Source organism: Molossus molossus, unplaced genomic scaffold (genome assembly GCF_014108415.1).
Source record: "Molossus molossus isolate mMolMol1 unplaced genomic scaffold, mMolMol1.p scaffold_m16_p_11, whole genome shotgun sequence".
Lineage (NCBI taxonomy): Eukaryota > Metazoa > Chordata > Mammalia > Chiroptera > Molossidae > Molossus > Molossus molossus.
Genome location: NW_023425346.1, coordinates 105,238,423 through 105,259,942, shown reverse-complemented (window position 1 = coordinate 105,259,942; position 21,520 = coordinate 105,238,423). Strand labels below are relative to the sequence as shown.

The window sequence follows — 21,520 nt, the reverse complement described above, 5'->3', positions numbered from 1 at the left end:
GGGAGGCGTAGCCCACGCCCCGTGACTGCCTTCCTCCCCTGGTGAAATGGGGACAGCGGGCGGGGCGGGGCCTCTGTGTAAGGGACACGCAGACTCCAGGAAGCACGGTCGTGTGTGTGAACGGTTGTACTGAGGTGTAATCTGCACACTGTAAGACTCATCGGCTGGAAGTGCACCTCCAGGGTTTCAGGAGATGGACGGTGCAGCAGCCACGGCCACCATCTACTTTTAGAGCGGCCACCCCCAGAGGTGTCAGCGTCAGGTCGCTGTGGAGCGGTCGCTGCACAGCCTCCTGGAAGCCCCCCGACAGTTACACTGTAGCAAGAGCGCACTGGGATTCTGTCTCCAAGGCGGCCGTGGAGGATGGCCAGAGGGTGCTTCCTCTCAACGTTGTAACATTCCTAACAAGTCCTCCAGCGGCTCCCCACAAACCCCTCTGCAGGGCTCCCCCAGCCTCGCTCTCCTTGCTTCCTTCTGGCCCCACCTTCTCACCGCGGGTCCCTGCGGCACTCACCACTCGGCTCCTGCCCGGGGCCAGCCCTGCCTCGGCGGCCCCTCCCCCTGTGCCATTCATTCCCTTTGCGCTAAAATAGACGGTAATATAAATTTTAACATTTTAACCATTTGAAAGTGTACAGTTCAGGGTCATCGAGTACATTTATGTTGGGGTACAGCCATCAGCACCATCCATCTCCAGAACTTTACATCTTTTCAAACTGAAACTCTGGACCCATCACACACGAACTCCCCGTCCCTCCCTCCCCTGGCACCCGCCACCTACCTTCTGTCTCTATGATGCTGTCCACTCCAGGGACCTCACATGAGTGGGAACACAGCCTTGTCTCTTTCTGACTGGCTCACTGCCCTCAGCATAATGTCCATGTTGTGGCACGTGACAAGATTTACTTCCTTTTTAAAGGCTGAGTACTATTCCTTTGTATGGATAGACCACAATTTATCTGTCCAGGGACCCCTGGCTTGTTTCCACCTTTGGGCCATTGTCAGTAACACCACTATGAACATCGGTCTAGATCCCATTTCAACTCTTTTTTAGAGAGAGTGGAAGGGAGGGAGGGAGAGGGAGAGAAAGGAAGAGAGCGAGAGAAACATTGATGTGAGAGAGACACCTTGATTGGTTGCCTCCTGCACATGCCTCAACTAGGACCAGGAATCAAACCTGCAACCCAGGTATGTGTCCTCCTCGACTGGGAATCCAATCCAAGACCCTTCGTGCTCAGGCTGATGCCCTGACTACTGAGCCCCACTGGCCAGGGCCTGGTGTTAAACTCCTTTGGGCATCTACCCAGGTGGGTTTCTGCACCACAGGGTGCCGCCATCTCCCCTGACCTACGAGACACGTTCCAGGACCCCCGCGGGACGCCTGAAACCATGGAGAGCACTGGGCCCTGTGTCTATCATGTTTTCCTCTATATGCATTCCTATAGTAAAGTCTGATTTGTCAGCTAGGTACAGTGAGAGAGCAACACAGTAACTAGTAATAAAAGAGAGTGCGGCCAGAGCACCTATGGCTCAGTGGTTGAGTATCAACCCTGCACCAAGACGCCGCCGGTTCGATTCCCAGTCAGGACACATGCCCAGGGTGTGGGCCCGATCCCCAGTGGGGGGCATGCAGGAGGCGGCCACTCGATGTTCTTGTTCATCGATGTTTCTGTCTCTCTCCCTCTCCCTTCCTCTCTCTCTAAAATCAATAAAAGAAAAAACAGAAGAGAGCGATGCACTTGGTACATGTGTGAACGTGGTCTCCTCGGAGCCGCTCCTTGGGCCGGACCCCCTCCTGAAGGAAACGCTGGGGTACGTATGTGAACGTGGACCCCCTCCTGAGGGAAGCGCCAGGGTGCTGTGCTCCTCATGCTGGACCTCCTCCTGAAGGAAGCACGGGGTACGTATGTGAACGTGGCCCCCCCTGAAGGAAGCACGGGGTACGTATGTGAACGTGGCCCCCCCTCCTGAAGGAAACGCTGGGGTACATATGTGAACATGGCCCCCCTCCTGAAGGAAACGCTGGGGTGCGTATGTGAACGTGGGTCCCCCCTGAAGGAAGCACGGGGTGCGTATGTGAACGTGGCCCCCCTGAAGGAAGCACGGGGTACGTATGTGAACGTGGCCCCCCTGAAGGAAGCACGGGGTACGTATGTGAACGTGGCCCCCCCTGAAGGAAGCATGGGGTACGTATGTGAATGTGGACCCCCCTCCTGAAGGAAGCATGGGGTACGTATGTGAACGTGGCCCCCCTCCTGAAGGAAGCATGGGGTACGTATGTGAACGTGGCCCCCCTCCTGAAGGAAGCATGGGGTACGTATGTGAACATGGCCCCCTCCTGAAGGAAGCATGGGGTACGTATGTGAACGTGTCCCCTCCTCCTGAAGGAAGCACGGGGTACGTATGTGAACGTGGCCCCCCTCCTGAAGGAAGCATGGGGTACGTATGTGAACGTGGACCCCCCTGAAGGAAGCACGGGGTACGTATGTGAACGTGGCCCCCCCTGAAGGAAACATGGGGTATGTATGTGAACGTGGCCCCCCCCCCGAAGGAAGCATGGGGGTGCTGTGCTCCAGCCGCTCTGAGTCTCAGCGTCGCTGCTCCCAGGCTTCGGGGCCATTACTCAGTGAAGTATGACTTGCACACGACACTGTGAGACTGTGACAGTCACCTGATGGCTGGGACGGCTACTCTGTGACGACGGTGGGTCGCGTCCACAGCGTGGGGACGAGGGACAACAGCGGGATGGAGCGGGGTGGCCTGGATTTCACTCTGCTACTCAGAATAGTGGGCCATGTAAAACCTAAGAATTGTTTCATTCTGGAATTTTTCATTTAATATTTTCACACTGGCATCGACCGTGGGTAACTAAAACCGAGAAAGGGGGGGCACTGTAATTGGAGGAATACGTTCTCCCTTGAACCTCCTCCACGGGGGTGACCATCAGCTCTCGTCAAGGTCACCTCCAGATCCAATGGACCTCGCAGCCCTAACCGTCCCTGACCACAGGTGTGGTCCTTCCTTCCCTAAGCAGTGTGCTCACCGGCTTCCGGGACGGAGCTCGGCCGCCGGGCTGGTCCCACCCCTCGGTGACCTCTCGACGCTGCCCTTGACCCCTTGGTGAGCTCATCTAGTCCGGTACCGTCAGTGGGAGCCCCACCGATCTGTCAACGGACAAGTTCATCACGGAGGGGTCTGTCGCCGCCATCTGCGCCCGTTCACCACTGAAAGCAGGGCCACCGCCGAGGACCTCCCATGTGACGGTGCCCTCGAGGGCCAGGTGCTCCAAGTCTGTGGAGGCCATGTGAGCTGGCGGCCCGAGGCGCACTGGCCACACGTGGCCCCAGGCAAACGGACGTGTGGCCAGTTGACATCGCACCCTGGGTTTCAGGGCTTGGTGGGATCAGAAGAATGAAAAATACCTCAGTAACTTACGGATGACTGCATGTTGGAATCGTACTGTTCGGGCCAGCCTGGGTCACGTTGACTAGGTTATTAAAATTCACCTCACCTATTTCTTTCTGCCCTATTTAACGTGGCTAATACACAACGGACACGTGGGCCGCATCACACTTCCACTGGACAGCGCGTTCCGGAGCGGGCTTCATCACAGGAAACGACATCAGAAGGAAGCTGTCCAGGCTGTAGGACAGACTACGGGTCCAGTGACTGGTTTCCATGACAACGAGGTGGGGCACAGTGGGGAGGGGGCGTCCATAAGCTAAAAGAGTCCGAGGAGGCAGAATACCCAACTGTGACGTTCGGACTTTTTGTGGACCCTGATTCAGAGAAACCAACTGCAACGTGATGGTTCTGAGATGGCGAGAACATCCACTATGTCTGGGTGTCAGATGATACCGACCAACTCGGGGCGATTTTGCCAGATGTGAAAACATTGCGGTCCTATAGGAAAATGTTCCTCATTAGAGTTATGGGTACTGTCCGGCCAGTGTGGCTCAGTGGCTGAGCGTCGACCCTGCACCCAGAGGTCGCCGGTTCGATTCGCGGTCAGGGCACATGCCCAGGCTGTGGGCCCGATCCCCAGTGGGGGGCGTGCAGGAGGCGGCCAATTGATGTTCTTGCTCATCAGTGTTTCTATCTCTCTCTCCCTCTCCCTTCCTCTCTCTCTCAAATCAATAAAGGGGAAAAAATAAAGTTATGGGCACTGAAGTGTGCAAGAGTGAATGACATACAACTGGAACTTGCTCACCGAGACACGTACAAAGAAAAGAGCTAGAGGACGAAAGTGTGCGAACCGCGTCGGACGCAGGTGGCGCTGTGGCCTTCACTGTTCTCCTCGCCCTCGCTGGGGCACGCTGGGAAGGGCTGGTGCCAAAACTCACTAAAGGACCAGCTCTAACTTAAAGAGTGTGACACAGTGTGGAGATGACCTTTCGTGGTCACCTTAGGGACTAGGACTCAGCCCCTGAGTCTCCCTCATCGGAACCCTGCACCCTGGAGTGACCCGGGGAGCACGTCACAGGGGCGGTGGGGACAGACATCAGAGTTGCCGATAGGGGACACTAGGTTTCCCCCCAAAGTGGCTTTACTCAACCCCCAGACTGGCTTAGGTAAAAAACCAACACCCACCCCTCTGGTCGCGCAGGGCAAGGCCCTGGGTCGTCTTTGGTGCCTCTTTCCCTGTCCAGCCCCACCTGGTCAGCAGCAAGCCCCGGGGCTGGACTTGCAGAGGCGAGTGAAATCCGACGCCCATCCCGATGCTGACCCACTCAGGTCCAGCGGCCATGGCCTTCCTGCCCCGACACGGCACCTGCACCCAGCCTGGTCCCCGCTCCTGCCCCTCCCGTCTGCTCCTCGGGCTGGGCCAGCGGTACTCAGGCAGGGAGGCCCTCCCGCACTCCGCACAGCCGTCCGCGGGGCCGCACAGGCACCCGGCGCTCCTCCCCGCCCGGAGCCGGCCTGCCGTCACCCCCGCCGGGAGAACAGGCTCCGGCCTCGCAGCGGCCTGGAGGCCCCAGAGGGTCTAGCCCCACACTGTGCGCAGGGGCTCATGGCAGCTCTCAACCCATAGCCTTGCACCTGCTCTTCCTCTGCTGGGGGCACGGCGGGGGGCAGGGGTGCCTTGGAAAAGGGTTTCAGCTGCTCATCCCTTGGAGGTAAGAGAGGCAAAGAGAAGCTGAGGTTCTGTCACCGGCCCAAGTTCAGAACACACACACACGTCCTCGGCGGCGAGCCGGAACCGCAGGTCCGAGCTGCGGGCGCCCAGCGCGCTCTGGACACGGAGGACGGGACCCCTCGGCTGCGAGGCCACGCAGTTTCCAAGATGAACAATCTCCAAAATAGGGAAAGAGCAGCTCCGGGGGTCAGGCGGGAGCCGGCAGCTGCCGGGAACACGAGGTGGGCAGCCGTGGCTATTTCTGGCCTCCCGGGCTCCTCCAGCGCGGGGCCCCAGGGGACCATCTGGGCCTCCGCCCACAGCCCCTGGAGAGGCGTCGAGTCCCTCAGACATACGGTGACGTGGGACGCACGAGTGTGACGTCGGAACCCAAACAGGCGGCCGAGCGAGGCAGAGCCCGTGCGCTCAGATCCCGTCCCAGGCCCAGGTTGGCGCAGCCCTGCGCTGAGCTACCGGAACGTCACGGAAAAGTCAGCGCTCCCTGCGGGCTCTGGAAACCCGCACAGGCCGCTCCTACTTCCCGAGCAGCCCAGCTTCTCAGGAAAATACCCTCGGAGGCGGGAAAGCGGCGGCAGGCACGAGGTCTGAGCGAAGACACAGCGCAGCAGAGGGATGAGAAGCAAGTCCCGCCCTGTCCCCTCAGGACACACTAAGACCCAGGCCTTGCCGGACCCTGGGGCCAGCGGGTGACAGCCAGCGCCTGCTGCCCCACCGGCCACACGCCATCCCAGGGAAGGGGCACTGCTCCCCGCCAGCCCTGCACCGGCGGGCGTGTCTCCGTCTCCTTTCTACGCGGCACGAAGGCCCGCAGGTTACTCCCGGAGCCGCCGGCATCCTCCCTGCTGCCACCTGTGCCCGAAAGGATGTGCCACTTCGGGGCAGAAGAGTCAAAAACCTGAGAACAAGTCACCGCGCCTGCCTAGGGCTGCACCGACCGTGGGGGCCCTCGCGAAGCAAGCTGCTCCCGGGCAGGGTCCGGCGAGGCCGCGATGAGCCGAGGCCCCTCCGACCCGCCATGGCGTCTGACGCGGGCCAGAGGGCAGCTTTTGCCACTTTAGGACGCCGTGACTTGGGGTGGCCAGGGCACAGGTGGCGGGCCCCAGCCCTGAGCTCTGATTCGGTGGGGTGGGTGGGCCCGAGAAGCAGCATTGCTGATGGGTTCGGGGCGGTGGGTAGTGTCTGGGGGCCACCTCTTGAGAACCACTGACTCGGGTAAAGTCGGCCGCCCCTGTTTCCAGCCCCACGTGCTGCTGCCTCGGGGCTGGGCTGGCCGCTCAAGCGCTGTCCCCAGAAGCTGCTGTGCATGGCCCGTCTGGGGCCACAGCCCCGGTCTAGGTGACGGGCTGCCACGTTCCACCCGGGGCCGTGGTCTTCACAGGTCTGCTGTGCAATGGACACACCTGTACAACACAACAGGGGCAGAGCCAAAGCCACGCACAGGCGAAGAGCCTGGCTCCCGCTGCTGAGCACGCTCCCTGCAGGGACCTCTCTTGCGAGCGACCGGCCGGCACGTCCAGGAGCGGGAAGACGCAGCTCTCTCATGACAGACGGGGTCTTCCACACTCCCCCCTTTCCTACACCTCGGGGCCGCTCCCAGGGTCGGACTGCGAGGAGTCAGACGGTTAGCACGTCAGTGAAGGCTGGGGAGGCCCCTCCCTGAGGAGCCTGGTGGCGGTTGCCGTGGTGATGGTGACTCTAGTCTATGTCCTCCTCACCTCCACAGGGATCTGAAAGGACCAGAGCCTGGAGGTCTTGGGGGGGGGGCTCCTGTACCTCTCCTCTTCCTCCCACCTCTCCCGACGGACACGCGAGGCTTGCACCTGCTCCCCCGGTTCAGGAAGGAAGCCGCACCCCCATCAGGGGACAGGGGACAGGGGACAGGGGACAGGGGACAGGGGACAGGGGACAGGAGACAGGGGACGGCCCGCGTAGAGAGGAAGCACCGCCCCTGGGCCAGGAGCGCGGCCTCACAGTCCAGGGGGGCTGCTGGAGCCTGGACCCTTCGGTGTGCAGAACCCACTGGGGACCCCCTGACAACACCCTGCTCCCCACGTCTGCACAGCCCTCTGGGTTTGTGGGCTCTCAACTGGTTTCCCCTGGGAACTCCACGAGGCTGGCTTCATCCCTCCTCACTGTGAAGACGGCCAGAGCTGAGCGGGACTTGTCCCTGGGCACCTGCTCCATACCCTCCACTTCCCAGCCAGGCAGGCTGGGGCTGGGCTGGGGCTGGGCAGGGGCTGGGCAGGGGCTGGGGCTGAGGCTGGGCAGGGGCAGGGGCTGGGCAGGGGCTGGGGCTGGGCAGGGGCTGGGGCTGGGCTGGGGCTGGGGCTGGGCTGGGGCTGGGACTGGGGCTGGGGCTGGGGCTGAGGCTGGGCAGGGGCAGGGGCTGGGCAGGGGCTGGGCAGGGGCTGGGCAGGGGCTGGGCTGGGACTGGGGCTGGGGTGGGGATGAGGCAGGAGCTGGGGCTGGGCAGGGGCAGGGGCAGGAACCAGGCCTCTGTCTCCCAGGCCTTGGCAGGCAGGTGGCCACTGTGCACACATGGTCTGTGCCATGAGCCCCTGCTTGGTGCCGGAGGGCGTGTGTGAGGAGCCAGATGCCTGATGAATGGCAGGAGCTCCCTGACCTGAGCACCCTGCCTGCACCCCTGCCTGCACCCCTGTAGTCCTCACAGCCGCGCATCATCACCTCCACTTTACGGGTGGGAGAGAGGCCACGCAGCTTTTCCAAGGCGGCCACGCCAGCAAGTGTGCCACGGAGCCTCGGACCCAGTCTCTGGCCAGAGTTGGACTTGCCCTCCATGTGACAATGTCTCCATCGGTCAGAGACGATCGTACCGGTGTGCAAAACACCTCGTCCCATGGGAATTGAGAGGAAAGTTTGATTTCACTGGTCTCAGTTTCCTCAATGCTGTCCCCTCTCCTAAACGGGCCTCATCACACCAGGAGGAAATGTTTCAAAGCCACTATCACAGACCGGGCCTTCGTGGCAGAGCTCAGTGTGACATCGGGGACAAGTGTGCTGTCCGAGTGGTGCTGGCTCCTGCAGATGGATCCTGCCCAGGCCACCAATACGAGGACTGAGCGATTCTGTCTGCTGACAGCTGGTGGGGTGCGAGGGTTCAGGAGGACCCGCATTCATGCGTGACTTCTGACCAGGAGTTTAAACTACTTGGGAGGAAACCCCCCCCACAGGTGTTCCTAGCAGTGAGAAGACACGGGTTGCCACCGTGCTGCGGGGGTTCCCATTTGGGCTTCAACCCGTGTGCACCCCACAGGAGGTCCTCAGGGACTCTGTGCCTGGTCGGCGCGGCCCCAGACAGCATGGTCTGACGGGGAGGCAGCCCCTGCAAGGCGGGGCTGGGGACACCTGCGGAGGACACATACCTCTGGCCTGGGGAGGGAACAGAGCGTCACTGGGGAGGCCAGACCTCAGCAGTGACACGTCACCTCCTGAGTTGCCCATCAGAGCTGCCTTCACTCCACAGGTGAGGGATGGAAGTTCTGAGGCAGGGCAGGACCCACGTCCCCGGGCCAGTTAGTGGCGGAGCGGGGCCGCTTACACGGGTGGGCAAACGCAGGTGTACAGCTGTTACATGGAAACAGACACACCGGTTATGATGATTACAGTGGCTTTATTAACCCAAAAGGTGGCCCAGTGGCACAGTAAACCTACCTTGCCCACCCTGCGTGTCTCTTGAGAAATGAATAATCTGTGTGAGCACACCAAGGCCTCAGGAAGGAAGCCTGCCCCCCGAGACGGTGCCCCCCGAGACGGTGCCCCCCGAGACGGTGCCCCCCGAGACGGTGCCCCCCTGAGACAGTGCCCCCTGAGACGGTGCGCCCTGAGACGGTGCCCCCCGAGACAGTGCCCCCCGAGACGGTGCCCCCCTGAGACGGTGCCCCCCTGAGATGATGCCCCCCGAGACAGTGCCCCCCGAGACGGTGCCCCCTGAGACGGTGCCCCCCTGAGACAGTGCCCCCTGAGACGGTGCCCACAAAGCCCTCCTGGGGCCAGGTGTACCTTCTCCTGAAATAACTGAACAGTTCTAAATGCGATACACCAAACTGTGTCCACAGAACTAACGCCAGCTACACAGTGTCCGGAGAAGGTGTGAGATACTTTTCACTGTTACACTTTCTGTGTTAACTGCACGGAAGAGCGAGCTCCCTGTGAGGTGCTCCCCCTACGCCCTGGATTCAGCGCCAGCCTTAACCGCCATGTTCTGTTTAGAAAAAGTTGGAAAAAGGAGTTAAGAACAAAAAAATACATTACAATGGTGACACTATTAAAAAAAACCAAAATCCAAGTAAAAAAGGCAAAAGAAGCCTGAAGCTGAACTTCCAGTTAAGGAGTGGGGTGCCGTCTGGGGGTGCGTCCCTTCGCAGATCCTCAGAAAGACGGAGGCGCACGTCTGAACCCCCAGGGACAGAACACAGGACACCAGTGCGGTCTGGGTTGCTTCCTGTCTCACCCCTGCAGCCGGGCACAGGGGACCGGAGGTGGACGGCGGCCCTGTGGAGGGGTGAGCCCTTGGACGTGGCTGCTTTTCACCCTCTGTCACCAGGAGCGGGAAGGATGGAGAGAGGCCACGGTCTACGCACACCTGTCCTTGGGCTCTGGCGAGCTATTTTAAGAAGCTCAGCTGTGAGCAGGAGAAGCAATGTGCCTCGTGGGTGATACGGGGACACCACGGATCCCGTGAGAATGTGCTGTCGCTGGTCTCTGTTGCCCTATGCCCAGGCCCCTCTGATCCAGGTGGTAGGCCTCCCTGGGGGGGCGATCTGGGTATTAGTGGGCACCAGCCCCACCCCCACCAGTGAGGCTGAAGGGCTGAAGGGCTGAAGGGGCTGGGCTGGGGTCTTCCCTGTCCCTCCTCCAGCAGCACACCTGGCCTTTCCAAGGAGCAGGTGATGCCGGCAGGTGAGCTCAGGTCCCACCCTGGCACTTACTGAATGAAAGTTGGCTCCCTGCCCTTTGGGGGTTTTCAAATGGACAGAAGCATCGCCTCTTGGCCCCTTTTTTTCCGAGGATACTGCCTTCTCTCGGTGGCCGGTGGGCACCTATGGAAAAGCCACCCTCAGGGTTACGGGGGGACGGTGGGGTGCAGGTGGAAGCACTCTGCTCAGAGCCCAGGCAGCGCCCGACAACACTGTCCCCAGCGTCCTGCTGAGCCCTGCCGTGAAGGCTGCAGGGTCCGGCGGAGCCCAGGAGCAGCCTGGGGACATGACCCCGCTGACCCGGGGCGCCGCGGCAGCCGCAGGGACGCCATCGCTGGCCTGCTATTCCTGGAGCGCCCGGTGCCGTGCGGCCGGGCCTTTTCCTGGAGAGAAGGTCGTGAGGATCAACACTGCTCCCGGCCCGGCCGAGTCGCTGACACGGACGCTGGCCTCGAGCGGCCGGCCGGGCTCACGGGGAGCTGTCTCCGATGGGCGGAGCCACCTGGCCCCCGGACATCACTCCCAGACCACCTCTCACCGGCCTGCACCTTCGTGCCAACCCAGCGCCCCTGCCCCACCCACCACCACAGCAAAGTGCAGCCCAGCTGGTGGCTGACCCCGACTTCCTGGGCGTGCACTGCTTTCCTAACCCCGTCCCCCCAGCTTCTGGGGCCTGTGGCCTCCCCCTCACTTCCAGGGGGTTTAGCGGGGAGGGCCCAGGGGGGGAGAACGTGGCCGGGCAGCCCGCGCTTCGCCCTCCTGGAGGACAGCCCTGCACCCGGCAGCTGGGCCGCTGAGGCGCTGGCCCGGGGACTCGTCAATGTCTGGAGACAGTTTGGGTGTTGCTCCGGGGTAGAAGCTGACGCTGTGAAACACGCTGCGGTGGACAGGACAGCCCCACCTGGGAGAAGTATCCGCCGGAACGTGCGGGGCGCCGGGGCCGAGGAACCTGACTGAGACGGCGAGGAGAAAGGACACCTGAGAACCAGGCACAGAGCCGGGGACCCGGCCGCCACCACGCACCGCAGCCTCGCGGCCGTTCTGCTCGGGGTGGGGCCAGGCTCGGGTTCAAAACGGGCAGCATACAGTGGCCTCTGAGCGGGCAGGAGGCCCAACGACAGAGCACCGGGCCCGGCGGAGCGGCCGACTGTCACTCCAGGCCAACCTCAGGCTGGGGCCCAGGCTTGGCTTCGGACAACAGCAGCTCGGAAAACCTGGTGACAATTCACCGCTGAGTCTTAAATTCAAGACCAAGAAGCACAAATGCATTGAACACAGAGGGTCCTTTCCGGCAGCTGCTCGGTGACAGGTGAGATGTGCCCAGGTCCCAACAGAGCGTCGCATGGGTCTCACTCGGGCGCAGCCCTGGGCCCTGCCCGAGCGCGTTCGCCCCGCTCCCAGGCTGCTGTGCCCTCACCGCCAAGCACGGGCCGCTGGCACGTGCTCTCAGCTGACTGCTCTCTCCTTCTAGCCTCTTGCTTTCCAGCTGCAGCTGACATCGCCGGCTCTTCTCCACTCTCAGCCCTCAACTGATGGCGGAGTTTCACCCCTGTGCCGGGCACGTCCTGACGGGGACAGCCTGCGGTCTCCCCCCGGACAGAACAGCCACCAGGGCACAGCCACCTCCCTGTTGACACCTGCCAGGTACCAGGCGGCCTGCTGTGGCTCCCTGGGCTCCGACCCCCCCACCCCCAGGAATATTACTCAGGAAGGAGCTTCAGACATGTCAACGTGCCTCTGGTCACACAACTTAAAAGGCTGATGGAGCTGGCCGGTGTGGCTCAGGCACCAAGAGGTTGCTGGTTCGATTCCCCATCACAGCACATGCCCAGGTTGTGGGCCCAATCCCCAGAGGGGGGCATGCAGAGGTGGCCATTCGATGTTCCCTCTCATCGATGTTTCTATCTCTCTCCTTCTCCCTCTCAAATCAATAAAGAAGAAAAGTAAGTAAATGAAAAGGCTGACGGAGCCCCTCCTGTACGCTTCCCCACGCTGGTCAGTTTCGGCGGCCACCTGCATCACCATGACGCCTCTGTCCGATCACCAGTGACACGCACCCCACGGGACTCAGGGACAGTCCCGCGCTATAGGCGGTGACAGCTGAGAATCAGTCATGGCTCGGAAGCTGCGCTGTCCCATAGGGTGGCTGTTGCCATAGGCGGCGATTTAAATGTAAACAAATTAAAATCAAGGGAAATTTGAAATGCAGTCCCAGCCATAACACCCGGCACAGGGACAGTACTCTGTCCCCACAAGAAGTCCCACAGCCAGGACGGCCGCGGATGGCTTTCAATGTTTCTGGGGCAATTTAAAGCAGTATCTTAGGGTGCCCAGGGTGGAGCCATGTCAGCTGTCAGTCAACAGAGAAATCCCGCCCCCGAGTGTCAACCTGGACACCTGTCCCTGCCTAACGGGTGCCATAACGGAGGTGAACAATCAAAGTAAGAAGAACCGAGGATTGGGGTAGAGAAATGGACACGGTTCTGCGCCTCCTGGTTTCTTTACCTGTGATTTTGTGTCCACTCCCTCCCGCCAGGACGCGGTGGCACAGGGCAGATGCTCCGGCCTGGAGGCTGCGGCCAGCTCTGGCTCCCGCTACTTGCTGACCGCAGGCTCGCCGGCCGCCGGGCCGTATCACATTCTGCCTACTCAACGCCGCAGGCATTCCGTATCTGTTTTATGGAAAGTACAGCTCAGTTCTTAGAAGATTTTCCAAACAAACAAGCGAGTTATCCTTGAGCCCGAAGCTATGAAAACCGTGTTTTATAACCACCTTTGTTTGCTCATCCGAGCTGACACTGTGTTCCACCCTCAGCGGAAGACGATTGAGATGACGCGACCCGTCTGGACATCAGCGGTGGCTGCGCTTCCCTCGTTTCTGGCGCAGACGGATTCCCAACTTCCTTCTCAACCCCTACCAGCCCCGAATGGAAACAAAGCCGTCGTGGGCCCGCGTCAGAGACGCCGGCTTGCCAGCACCGAGCGGCATCGCCAGCCCTGGCATTGTGGCAGGGGCCTGGGTTCGGGTCCAGCTGTGTGCCCCTGCCCCAGTGGTGGCTTCGTGCCTGGTGCCAAGGCTGCAGCCTCCACCGGGGGCCCAGGGCGGCCTGGCCACAATCCTGTGGCAGCTCCCCTCGGGGCCTGTGCTCGCATCGTCCCCAGAGGTTTCAGTGCCCTGCTCTCACTCTGGAGGGTGGCCAGGAATCACCCCATCGGCGGAAGGCTCCAAGGGGAAAGAGCAAAACAGGCAAAGGACGAGAAGAAACAGACCATCGTGCGAAAGAGACGCTCAGGACGAAGGAGACGACCCTCGGGCGCGGCGCTGTGTCAGCGAGTCACAAGGGATGCTGGGAAAAGGAATAAAGGATGATGACAATGAACACCACCAAGAGATGACATGGGAACAGAGACGTTTAGATGCGGTGGCAGAAAAGGTTGAGCAAGCCCTGGCCGGTTTGGCTCAGCGGTTAGAGCGTCGGCCTGCGGTCTGGAGAGACCCGGGTTCGGTTCCTGCTAAGGGCACGTACCTCGGTTGCAGTTTGTCCCCGGCCCTGGTTGGTCATGCGGGTGGCAGCCACTCGATGTGTCCTTTCACATCGATGTTTCTCTCTCTCTCTGTTCCTCTCTCCCTCCCGCTCTACCTGAACAAAAAATGGAAAAATGTCCTCGGGTGAGGATAAAAATAAAAAAAAAAAGAAAAGGTTGAGCAACTTTCCGGGAGGGGATACCGGGAGCTGACAGATTATCTGATCTGTTTAAAACACACAGAAAGGCGTCCTGGGAGGCTGTGTTGGAGTCTGTGAGGAGTTAGATGTGCCAGATACGCAGACAGAGAGCCAAGGGAAGGGGGAGAAATGACTGACAGTGTGCACACGGCTCCGTCCTCAGTGCCACCGCGTCACGTTGTCATCGCTGGTGCCGGTCACCACTTCGAGGTCTTCTCGTGAAACACCTCCTTCACCCTCAGAGGCACCTGTGACAAGTGCGCTCTTTTTTTTTTTTTTTATTTTCACCCAAGGACATTTTTGCATTTATCCTCAGACAGAGCGGGAGGGAGAGAGGGCAGAAGAGAGAGAGAGAAACATCGAAGTGAGAGAGACACACTGAGTGGCTGCCACCCACACGACCCCAACCGGGGCCGAGACACACTGCAACCGAGGCACGTGCCCTCAGCGGGAACCGAACCTGGGACTCTCGGGTCCGCAGGCCAACGCTCTAACCGCTGAGCGGAACCGGCCAGGGCCGATCTGACTCATTTTAAAAAGGGTCCCGGCTGCTGTGTGGAGAACAGCCTGCGAGTGTGGGACAAGGGCAAAGACATTTCTTCCTTCAATGAAACGAAAGTTAGTTTTGAAAAGACGAGAGAATGAGAAGACGAGAGGCAGAGTCGGCCGAGAAGACGGGACCTCCCACGAACCGCTGTGCCGATGGCGCCAGGTCAGCGGGGACACAGCCCCGGAGACGGGAAGCCACCCGCCTGACTGCAGGGCACTGCCTGCAACAGGGCTGTGGACGGAGCCGAACCCGGACCCAGGACGTGGCCTGGAGAAGGAGCCGGGACCTCTTGGTGGCGAGGGGCCTCGGAAGTCACTCAGCACCTCTGAGCCTGTGTCTCTGAGTCAAACAGAGACGCTCTAACTCCTCCGATGAGACCTGGCACAGTCACAGGGTGACCTGGAGGCACCCCACAAAGGGCCGCCTTACAAGCTCCTTTGTTCCCATCTCCCCACTTTCCAGTCCCGTATCCCGACCAGGCTCAGGGGGATAGACCAGGCCCCCCGATTTCCACCCTGCCGTGGAACCTCTTCACGTCATCTGCGTACAGATCCCACCCCTAACCACAAGACCAGTGAGTCACCCAAGGTTCACCCAGAAAAGGGACAGGGGACAGCTGGCCCTCTGACAGAAATAGCCATGGGTGGGCCCCGGCCAGTATCCTCAGGACAGCCCCCGCTGAGATTCGGACTCCATCTCCAGCCAGCTCATCTTGTTGGGACTCACAGAAACAGCCCAAGGTCAAGGCCCAGTGTCTGCAATCCCTGCAAAGAGCCCAGACGGTGACAGAAGTCCCCCTGGAGTGCGTGCCCTGTCACATCCCTAACACCCGAGGGTAAGGTGCCGAGATACATGTGTCTGTCCTCGGAAGATGAGCTGGGGGACCCGGAGGCCCTCGGGGGGGTGCTGTGCCAGGTCAGGCCCCCCATGAGCAGTGTCCGTGTGGGTCAGCCTCTGTCCCACCTCTTCCCACTCGCCCGGCCACAGAGCGCCGGCCACGCTGAACCCCACGACCCAGTCTGTGTGCAGGAGGTGTTGACCTGCTGGTGTCCTCAGAAAAGCAAATTCATCCAGAAAAAGGCCATGATGGCGGCGGCTCAAATGAGGTGAACGGGGCTGTGGCAGCCAGACTGCCCTCAGGGACGTGCTGGCCACGTCACCTCGGCCGCCCGAGAGCCAGGAGAGCGCCCTGCGGCTGGGCTCAGTCAGGATCCCAGAGAAGCCCATCTGCGGGGGCTGCAGGAAGGTGGGTGCCCGTCTTCGGCTGTTCTGGAGGGAGCGTGTGCCCAACCCCCAGATTGGCCCTGGAGGAGAACAGGAGACAGGGTCCCTCTAACAGGCTGTCTATCAGGGCTATTTGGGGGACTCAGGGTTAGCATGTCCTGTACTTAGAGGACTCCCCAGAACGAGGCATGGAGGTTGTCCTGAGATGAGGTCCCCAGAAGCAGAGCCCGAGGCAGGGACTGGGAAGGGGCGGTGCCAGCAGAGGGGAGAGGGAGCAGTCGGACCAGCCCACAACCCCACGGGGGCTCTGGAGCCTGAATGTACCCTAGAACTGTCTCCACCTGGAGGGACCATTTGAATCCTCACTTCCTCCTCAGTAGCCGCAGGTGCCCCTCCCCCAAAAAGTGACTCCTCAGGACCATGGGAGCATCTCATGTGAGGAGGATGGCTGTGAACCCCAACAGCCAGCACCCACAGGCCAGGGAGTCAACACCCACCGATAGGGGGACCTAGGCGGCCACCACCTGCAGCCCTGAGGGGACCATGTGCTATGAGGACACTTGCAGTGGGACCAGACATAGGGGAGGGAACGGCGTGGTGGGTGAGGCAGGAAAAGGGGCCTCCGCTGGTGTGGCCGCAGAGGAGATGAGTCGTCATCATTACTTGTCACACGTGTGTGTGGGAAACGGCATTCTCCAATTGGAGGAATGCTGTAAACTGTCTCGGGTGTTGTGACAGCCATGTCCTTTTACTCAGTGGCAGAGTGCTGAAGGAGAGACTTGGGACGCTCAGGAACCATTAGCAGAACGTCAACCGCGCTGGGGGAGAAAAGCGCACCTGCTCTGTGCACACCTGTGCTGGCTGGGAAGCCACACTTTCCCTGGGGACAGCCTCCAAGGACATCCTGGACCTCTGTCCTGACAATGCTGCTCCCGAATGCCACCTCAGACAGACAGTGCGACACTGCTTTTGGGAATACATCTACAGAGACTGCAAGTTGCAACTCCATTTCCCACAAACTGCCCTGGTTAAACCCTATGTAACTGCAGAGATACAATGTATCGCCCCCAGGGGTGGGTCTCCTCTGCCAATCTGGGCTCCCGCGCTGGGCTGGGCCCCGCCTCCCTGCCTGGTGACCATCTCGGACAGGAATTCTCCACTTAGCGTCCCGTGCACATTCCTGGACGCCAGGCCTGATCCACCCCTCCCCCCACCACTTTCTTCAGTACCCCCCAGTTTCCATTCAGGCCACACACCTCCCCACGTGCTGCAGGCTGGCAGACGCCCCCAGCACAGTGCTGGTGTGGGCTGCTGAGCCTACTGTCCTGGTCGCAGAGCCTCGTGAGGAGCAGCCGGGAAAGACGGTAGAAAGGTTCCTCCGAGCTTGTGGGAGAGACAGGGTGTGAGGGGCAGCCCGGGAACACAGCTCGCCCCGAGGACGACGCCACCCACAGAAGACGGCCCAGCAGAGCCAGCTGCAGAGGTCGTGTGGACAGAGATGCCAGCATTGCCACCAGGCTGCTGGGGACCCTGCACTTGAGCTAATGTGGGGCCAGTCTGGGTTAAGGCTCCTGTCCCTTCAAGAGTAACTCGCCCTGGCCAGTTTGGCTCAACAGTTAGAGCGTAGGCCCTTGGACCGAAGAGTTGCGGGTTCGATTCTGGTCAAGGGCACGTACCTCAGTTGCAGTTTAGTTCCCAGCCCTGGTTGGAGTCATGCAGGAGACAACCAATCGATGTGTCCCTCACATTGATGTCTCCCTCCCTCCCTCCCTATCTGAAGATAAATGAAGAAATATCCTCAGGTGAGGATTTAAAAAATCAATAAAACATATTTAAAAAAGAGAATAACTCAAAATGCCACTCCCTCCAGGATGCCACCTCTGATCACCATGCCCAGTCCCATGAGCAAGTGTAATTCTCATCTCCAAGCCTCCAGAATACAATATCCGTGCCCCTTTTATGTAAATCTCCTGCCTTCATTGCTGTCATCGGTCTGTGGGTCAGAGGCTGACCAGCTCCTCAAGGACGGTCCTCCCCAGGTCCATCCCTGCTTCCCAGCCTCCCCGAGTCAGGGTGTGCGGGCACGCAGGTCCTGTCAATCACTGAGCAAATAAGAAAGGACTGAACTTAAAACCATCTGTTCATTTTCACAAGAACTTGGTGACTGTTTGCAATGTGAATAGTGATTCTAATTTTCACAGTTGGGAAATGTAATTCAGTTAGTGGTAAAACATGAAATACTGCACCTCCAACCAGCCCTGTGACACCCACACCTACGGTTGGTTTGACTGAGGATGTGCGTGGGGCCGGCTCTCCATTCACCTGCTTGCTCGCTTCATGCACGTACCCACGCCCTTTCACCCGGGCAGCCCGGGGGCTTTCATTTCCCCACTCAGGAACGAGGAGACGGAGGCTGAGGGGCAGGGTGCCTCACTTCCCTGGGAGGGCGCAGTTTGTGTGAAGCTGTGCACACTTTCAAAGCCCACATCTGATCCCAAGTCTAAATCTGTCACCTCCAACTGCGTCTCCCAGGCTGGGGGGGGGGGGCAAGACCACAGCCCCCCGTCACGCAGGACTGCAGGATGTCAATCCGGGCTTTTCCTTCCAATCTGCATTTATAAACACCAGCAGATACGAGCTACCCTCGGGGACTCAAATTCTTTTCATTTCTTTGTCCCCAAGCCGCTGATGGAAAGAGGAGGCTGTGGTCATCGGTCACCTCTGGCCTCCCTGAGAAACGTGCTCGGTCTTACGTCAAATGCACACAGAAATGCCTGTCTGAGGGGGGATTATATTCAAGCTACTGCACTTAGCCAACAGCTATATTTAGCCACGTGTATTTCAAGTACCTTGTACTTCTTTTTACATTAATGAGTGTACCAGACACTGAGGAGCACCCACGATGCTCCTGGCTCTGGGTTGAGCTCTGGGATACAAAAGTAAGACAGTGCCTGCCTGCGTGTCCCCTTCTACAGGGGGACAGACGGGTGAACAAAATCGCTGAGTCCACGTGACTATCACAGTGGGTGTAGGGGCAACAGCTGAGGTGCGGATGGAGGCAGGGAGGCTCTGCCTGGGAGGTTGGGAGGTCTCACAGAGGGCAGATCTAGTGCGGGCTTTCAGGGATGAATAGGAGTTTGCCTGGAAAGCCCCTTTCCTTCTCATACAGAGAAAACCACAAGTCTGTATTCATCCAATATTAAACAAACACGAACAGACAGCCAAGTGTCCACAAAAACAAAATTTAAGCCGAAATCACCTAAGAACTGGTGGTAGAGGAGACTCCACAAACAGCTGAGGGACGCAACCCGACACCGCAGCTCCCGAAGCTCATGGGGGGGGGGGGGGGCATGTGAGAACAATGCTCTGTGGACTGACTCTCCCTCTGCCCCAGCACTTGGAAGAGGGTCACACTGCATCTGCGGTGCATTCTTATAGTTAGCGCATGCGTGTGCGTGCCCACGCACACACGCACACACACACACTCATACACGGTGCACAACTCAAAAGGTACAGAAGGGTGTATCCGGAGAACTCAAGCCTCCGTGTCCACCCCAGGCCCATGGAATGGCTCCCCTTCCCCAGGCTGCTGCTGCTACCAGTGTGCCGGGCGCCTTTTCGGATGTCACCGGCTTGTCCCAGCTTCAGGTCGAGTCCTTGTTGGAGAAGAGGCACGTGTCCCGATATGCACGCGGCGAATCTGCCTCTGGGCAGTGCATCGCCCACCTCATTAGGACAAACTCTGCCCAGGTAACTGGTGAAAACCTCCGTGTGCCTGGACCCGGTTTCAGGCTCGGTCCAGAAACAAGAGTCACAGTGACCCCGAGCAATGCCTAAGCCGCTGCACTGTGTGTGACGATTCACGACAAATGGTCACCGACAGGGGCCAGGCCATTTCGCCAGGGCCATGTGGCCTCCGGGGACGACCACGGGCCTTCAGGATTGGGCCTACAGCACCCCCACAATGCGGCACAACAAAGCGGGGCGCTTGTCTCCCCACCCACGGACCCGGCCACCTTGCGCCAGGGGCGGCGCCCCAGCTCCGCGTGCCTCGGGGGCAGCGGCCCAAGGGAGCTGGGGCGGGGGGAGGGTCAGGGTCGCCAGCCTGTCCCCGGGGCTGGAGGACGTGCACCCGGCCCGCGAAGACCGCTGCCGGGCCCGCGCCCCCGCCCCCGGGAAGGACGGACGGACTGACGGCCGCCTGACAGCTGCGCGCCCGCCCCCGCATAACGGGTCCGCCGCGCTCACCTCGCGCGCGATCTGGTTCAGCGCCTCGTCCTCCGCCGTGAGCCGCTCCCGGTTGGGGAGCCGCTTGCGGCCCGCGCCCTGGGTGCCCATGTCCATCGGCCGCTGCGGCTGCCGCCTCTGCTGCCCGGGCCGTGGCTCCCGCCGCTCGCGCCCCTCCGCCCGGCCGCCCCGCCCCTCCCTCCGCCGCGGCGTCATGGCGTCAGCGGGCGCGGGCCGGGGCCGGGGACGCGGGGGACGGGGCTGGCCGCCCGACCTGCGGGAGCGGAGCGTTAGGGTTGGGGACGAGGCGGGCGGGGCGGGGACCGTGCGCATGAGAACTGCGGCAGGGTCGGGGTGGCTGGGGGTCGGGGCGCGTAGACGCGGCGGTGACTCGGGCTGGGGACTCCGGTGAGGATGGGGGCGAGGGATGGTGGAGGGTTCAGAGACACCAGCGACCTGCGGTCCTAGATGCGGGGGACGGAGGACCACCGCTGGGGACAGAGACCACCGCTGGAACCACCGGCACCCACAGCCGTGCTGGGACCTCTCTCCACGGGGCGTGGAGGACTCGCGGGGGTTGGGTTGCGGAGAGGGGTTTGCGTGGACCAGTGGGCGCAGGGACGCGGTTCAGACCTGCGCCTCGCGAGTCTTGGTCCCGCCGGTACAGACTGGGTGAGAGCAGGGGCCAGGCCCAGGGGCCAGCAGCTCCATCTCCAGCCGCCAGGCCCTGTGACCTTGGCCAGCCTCAGGAGCCTTACGCAGGCGGGGTCAGATCCGGTGTTGCAGACTCTCCTTCTTAACGTGCATGCCCTCTGTGACTTGTCTCCCTGCGCCCGGGTGCCCAGCTTCTGGGGTGGGCCCTCACAGCCGCCGCTGTCAATGAACAGTGTTGAAGGAGCGAGTGTGCCCGTCCTCCCTGCCGTCAATGAACAGTGTTGAAGGAGTGAGTGTGCCTCGTCCTCCCTGCCACGCCCTGAAGGCGGATTTAAAAATGAGCGGGAGGGGCAGGTGAGGTTGAGAAGCCATCCCCTTGGTGTCCACTGGGGGACGGGGAGTACATACTGGAACGTCCTGAATGTGTATTTCAAACTAAAAATAAGAACGTTGTATGTCAAATACTAACATTTCACATAAACCTCAGTGTGCGGGGCGCCACCACCCGCAGTGATGCGCTAGGTACCGGGGCGGGTGTCACGTCTCCTGCTGGGGTTCTTTCTGATGGCGTTGAATGAACCAGGTTAAATAGATTGATGGATTACATAACCCCGTTTTAGCTAAAACTCCGAGAGGAGACACAGGGCTTGGAAGGATTGAGAAGATTCTCGAAGAGATTTCCCTCAAATCACACACAAGTGAGTGAGACCATGTTACTCCTGGGAGGGGCTCTTCACTGACCTCCCCTGAGGCTGTGAGAACAGTGAGTAGTCATCCGAAACAACTTGGAACATGAATTCACACTGCGCGTCATGAGTGAATAACCTTCTAAGTGGATATAGTAACTGATGATGATAGATACTGACATAATATATACAAAAGTGTATATATATATGTGTGTGTATATAAGAGTATATGTATAGATATATAAATATTTTTAAAAAAATATTTAGTGATAGAGTCCACAGTAAAAAAAAGTCTGGCTTCTAGACCAGAGACTGTTAGATTTGTGGGGCCTGTGAAGGTTTTGAGAATCTGATGAAAGCAAGCTTCCTCCTCCAGGGGA

General features: G+C 60.2%; 1 protein-coding gene across 7 annotated transcripts in view; it reads right to left on the bottom strand.

The window, feature by feature from the left end:
- Window positions 1-19,929, bottom strand: part of LRRFIP1 (LRR binding FLII interacting protein 1) — a 126,321-nt gene extending 106,392 nt beyond the window's left edge. For all 7 annotated transcript variants that reach the window (XM_036254781.1, XM_036254782.1, XM_036254771.1 and 4 more), the window contains exon 1: window positions 19,822-19,929. In XM_036254781.1, coding sequence (XP_036110674.1) covers window positions 19,822-19,917 — 96 coding nt within the window. In that variant the 5' untranslated portion in view covers window positions 19,918-19,929. The remainder of the gene's footprint in view (window positions 1-19,821) is intronic.
- Between the last annotated feature and the right edge of the window lie 1,591 nt (window positions 19,930-21,520).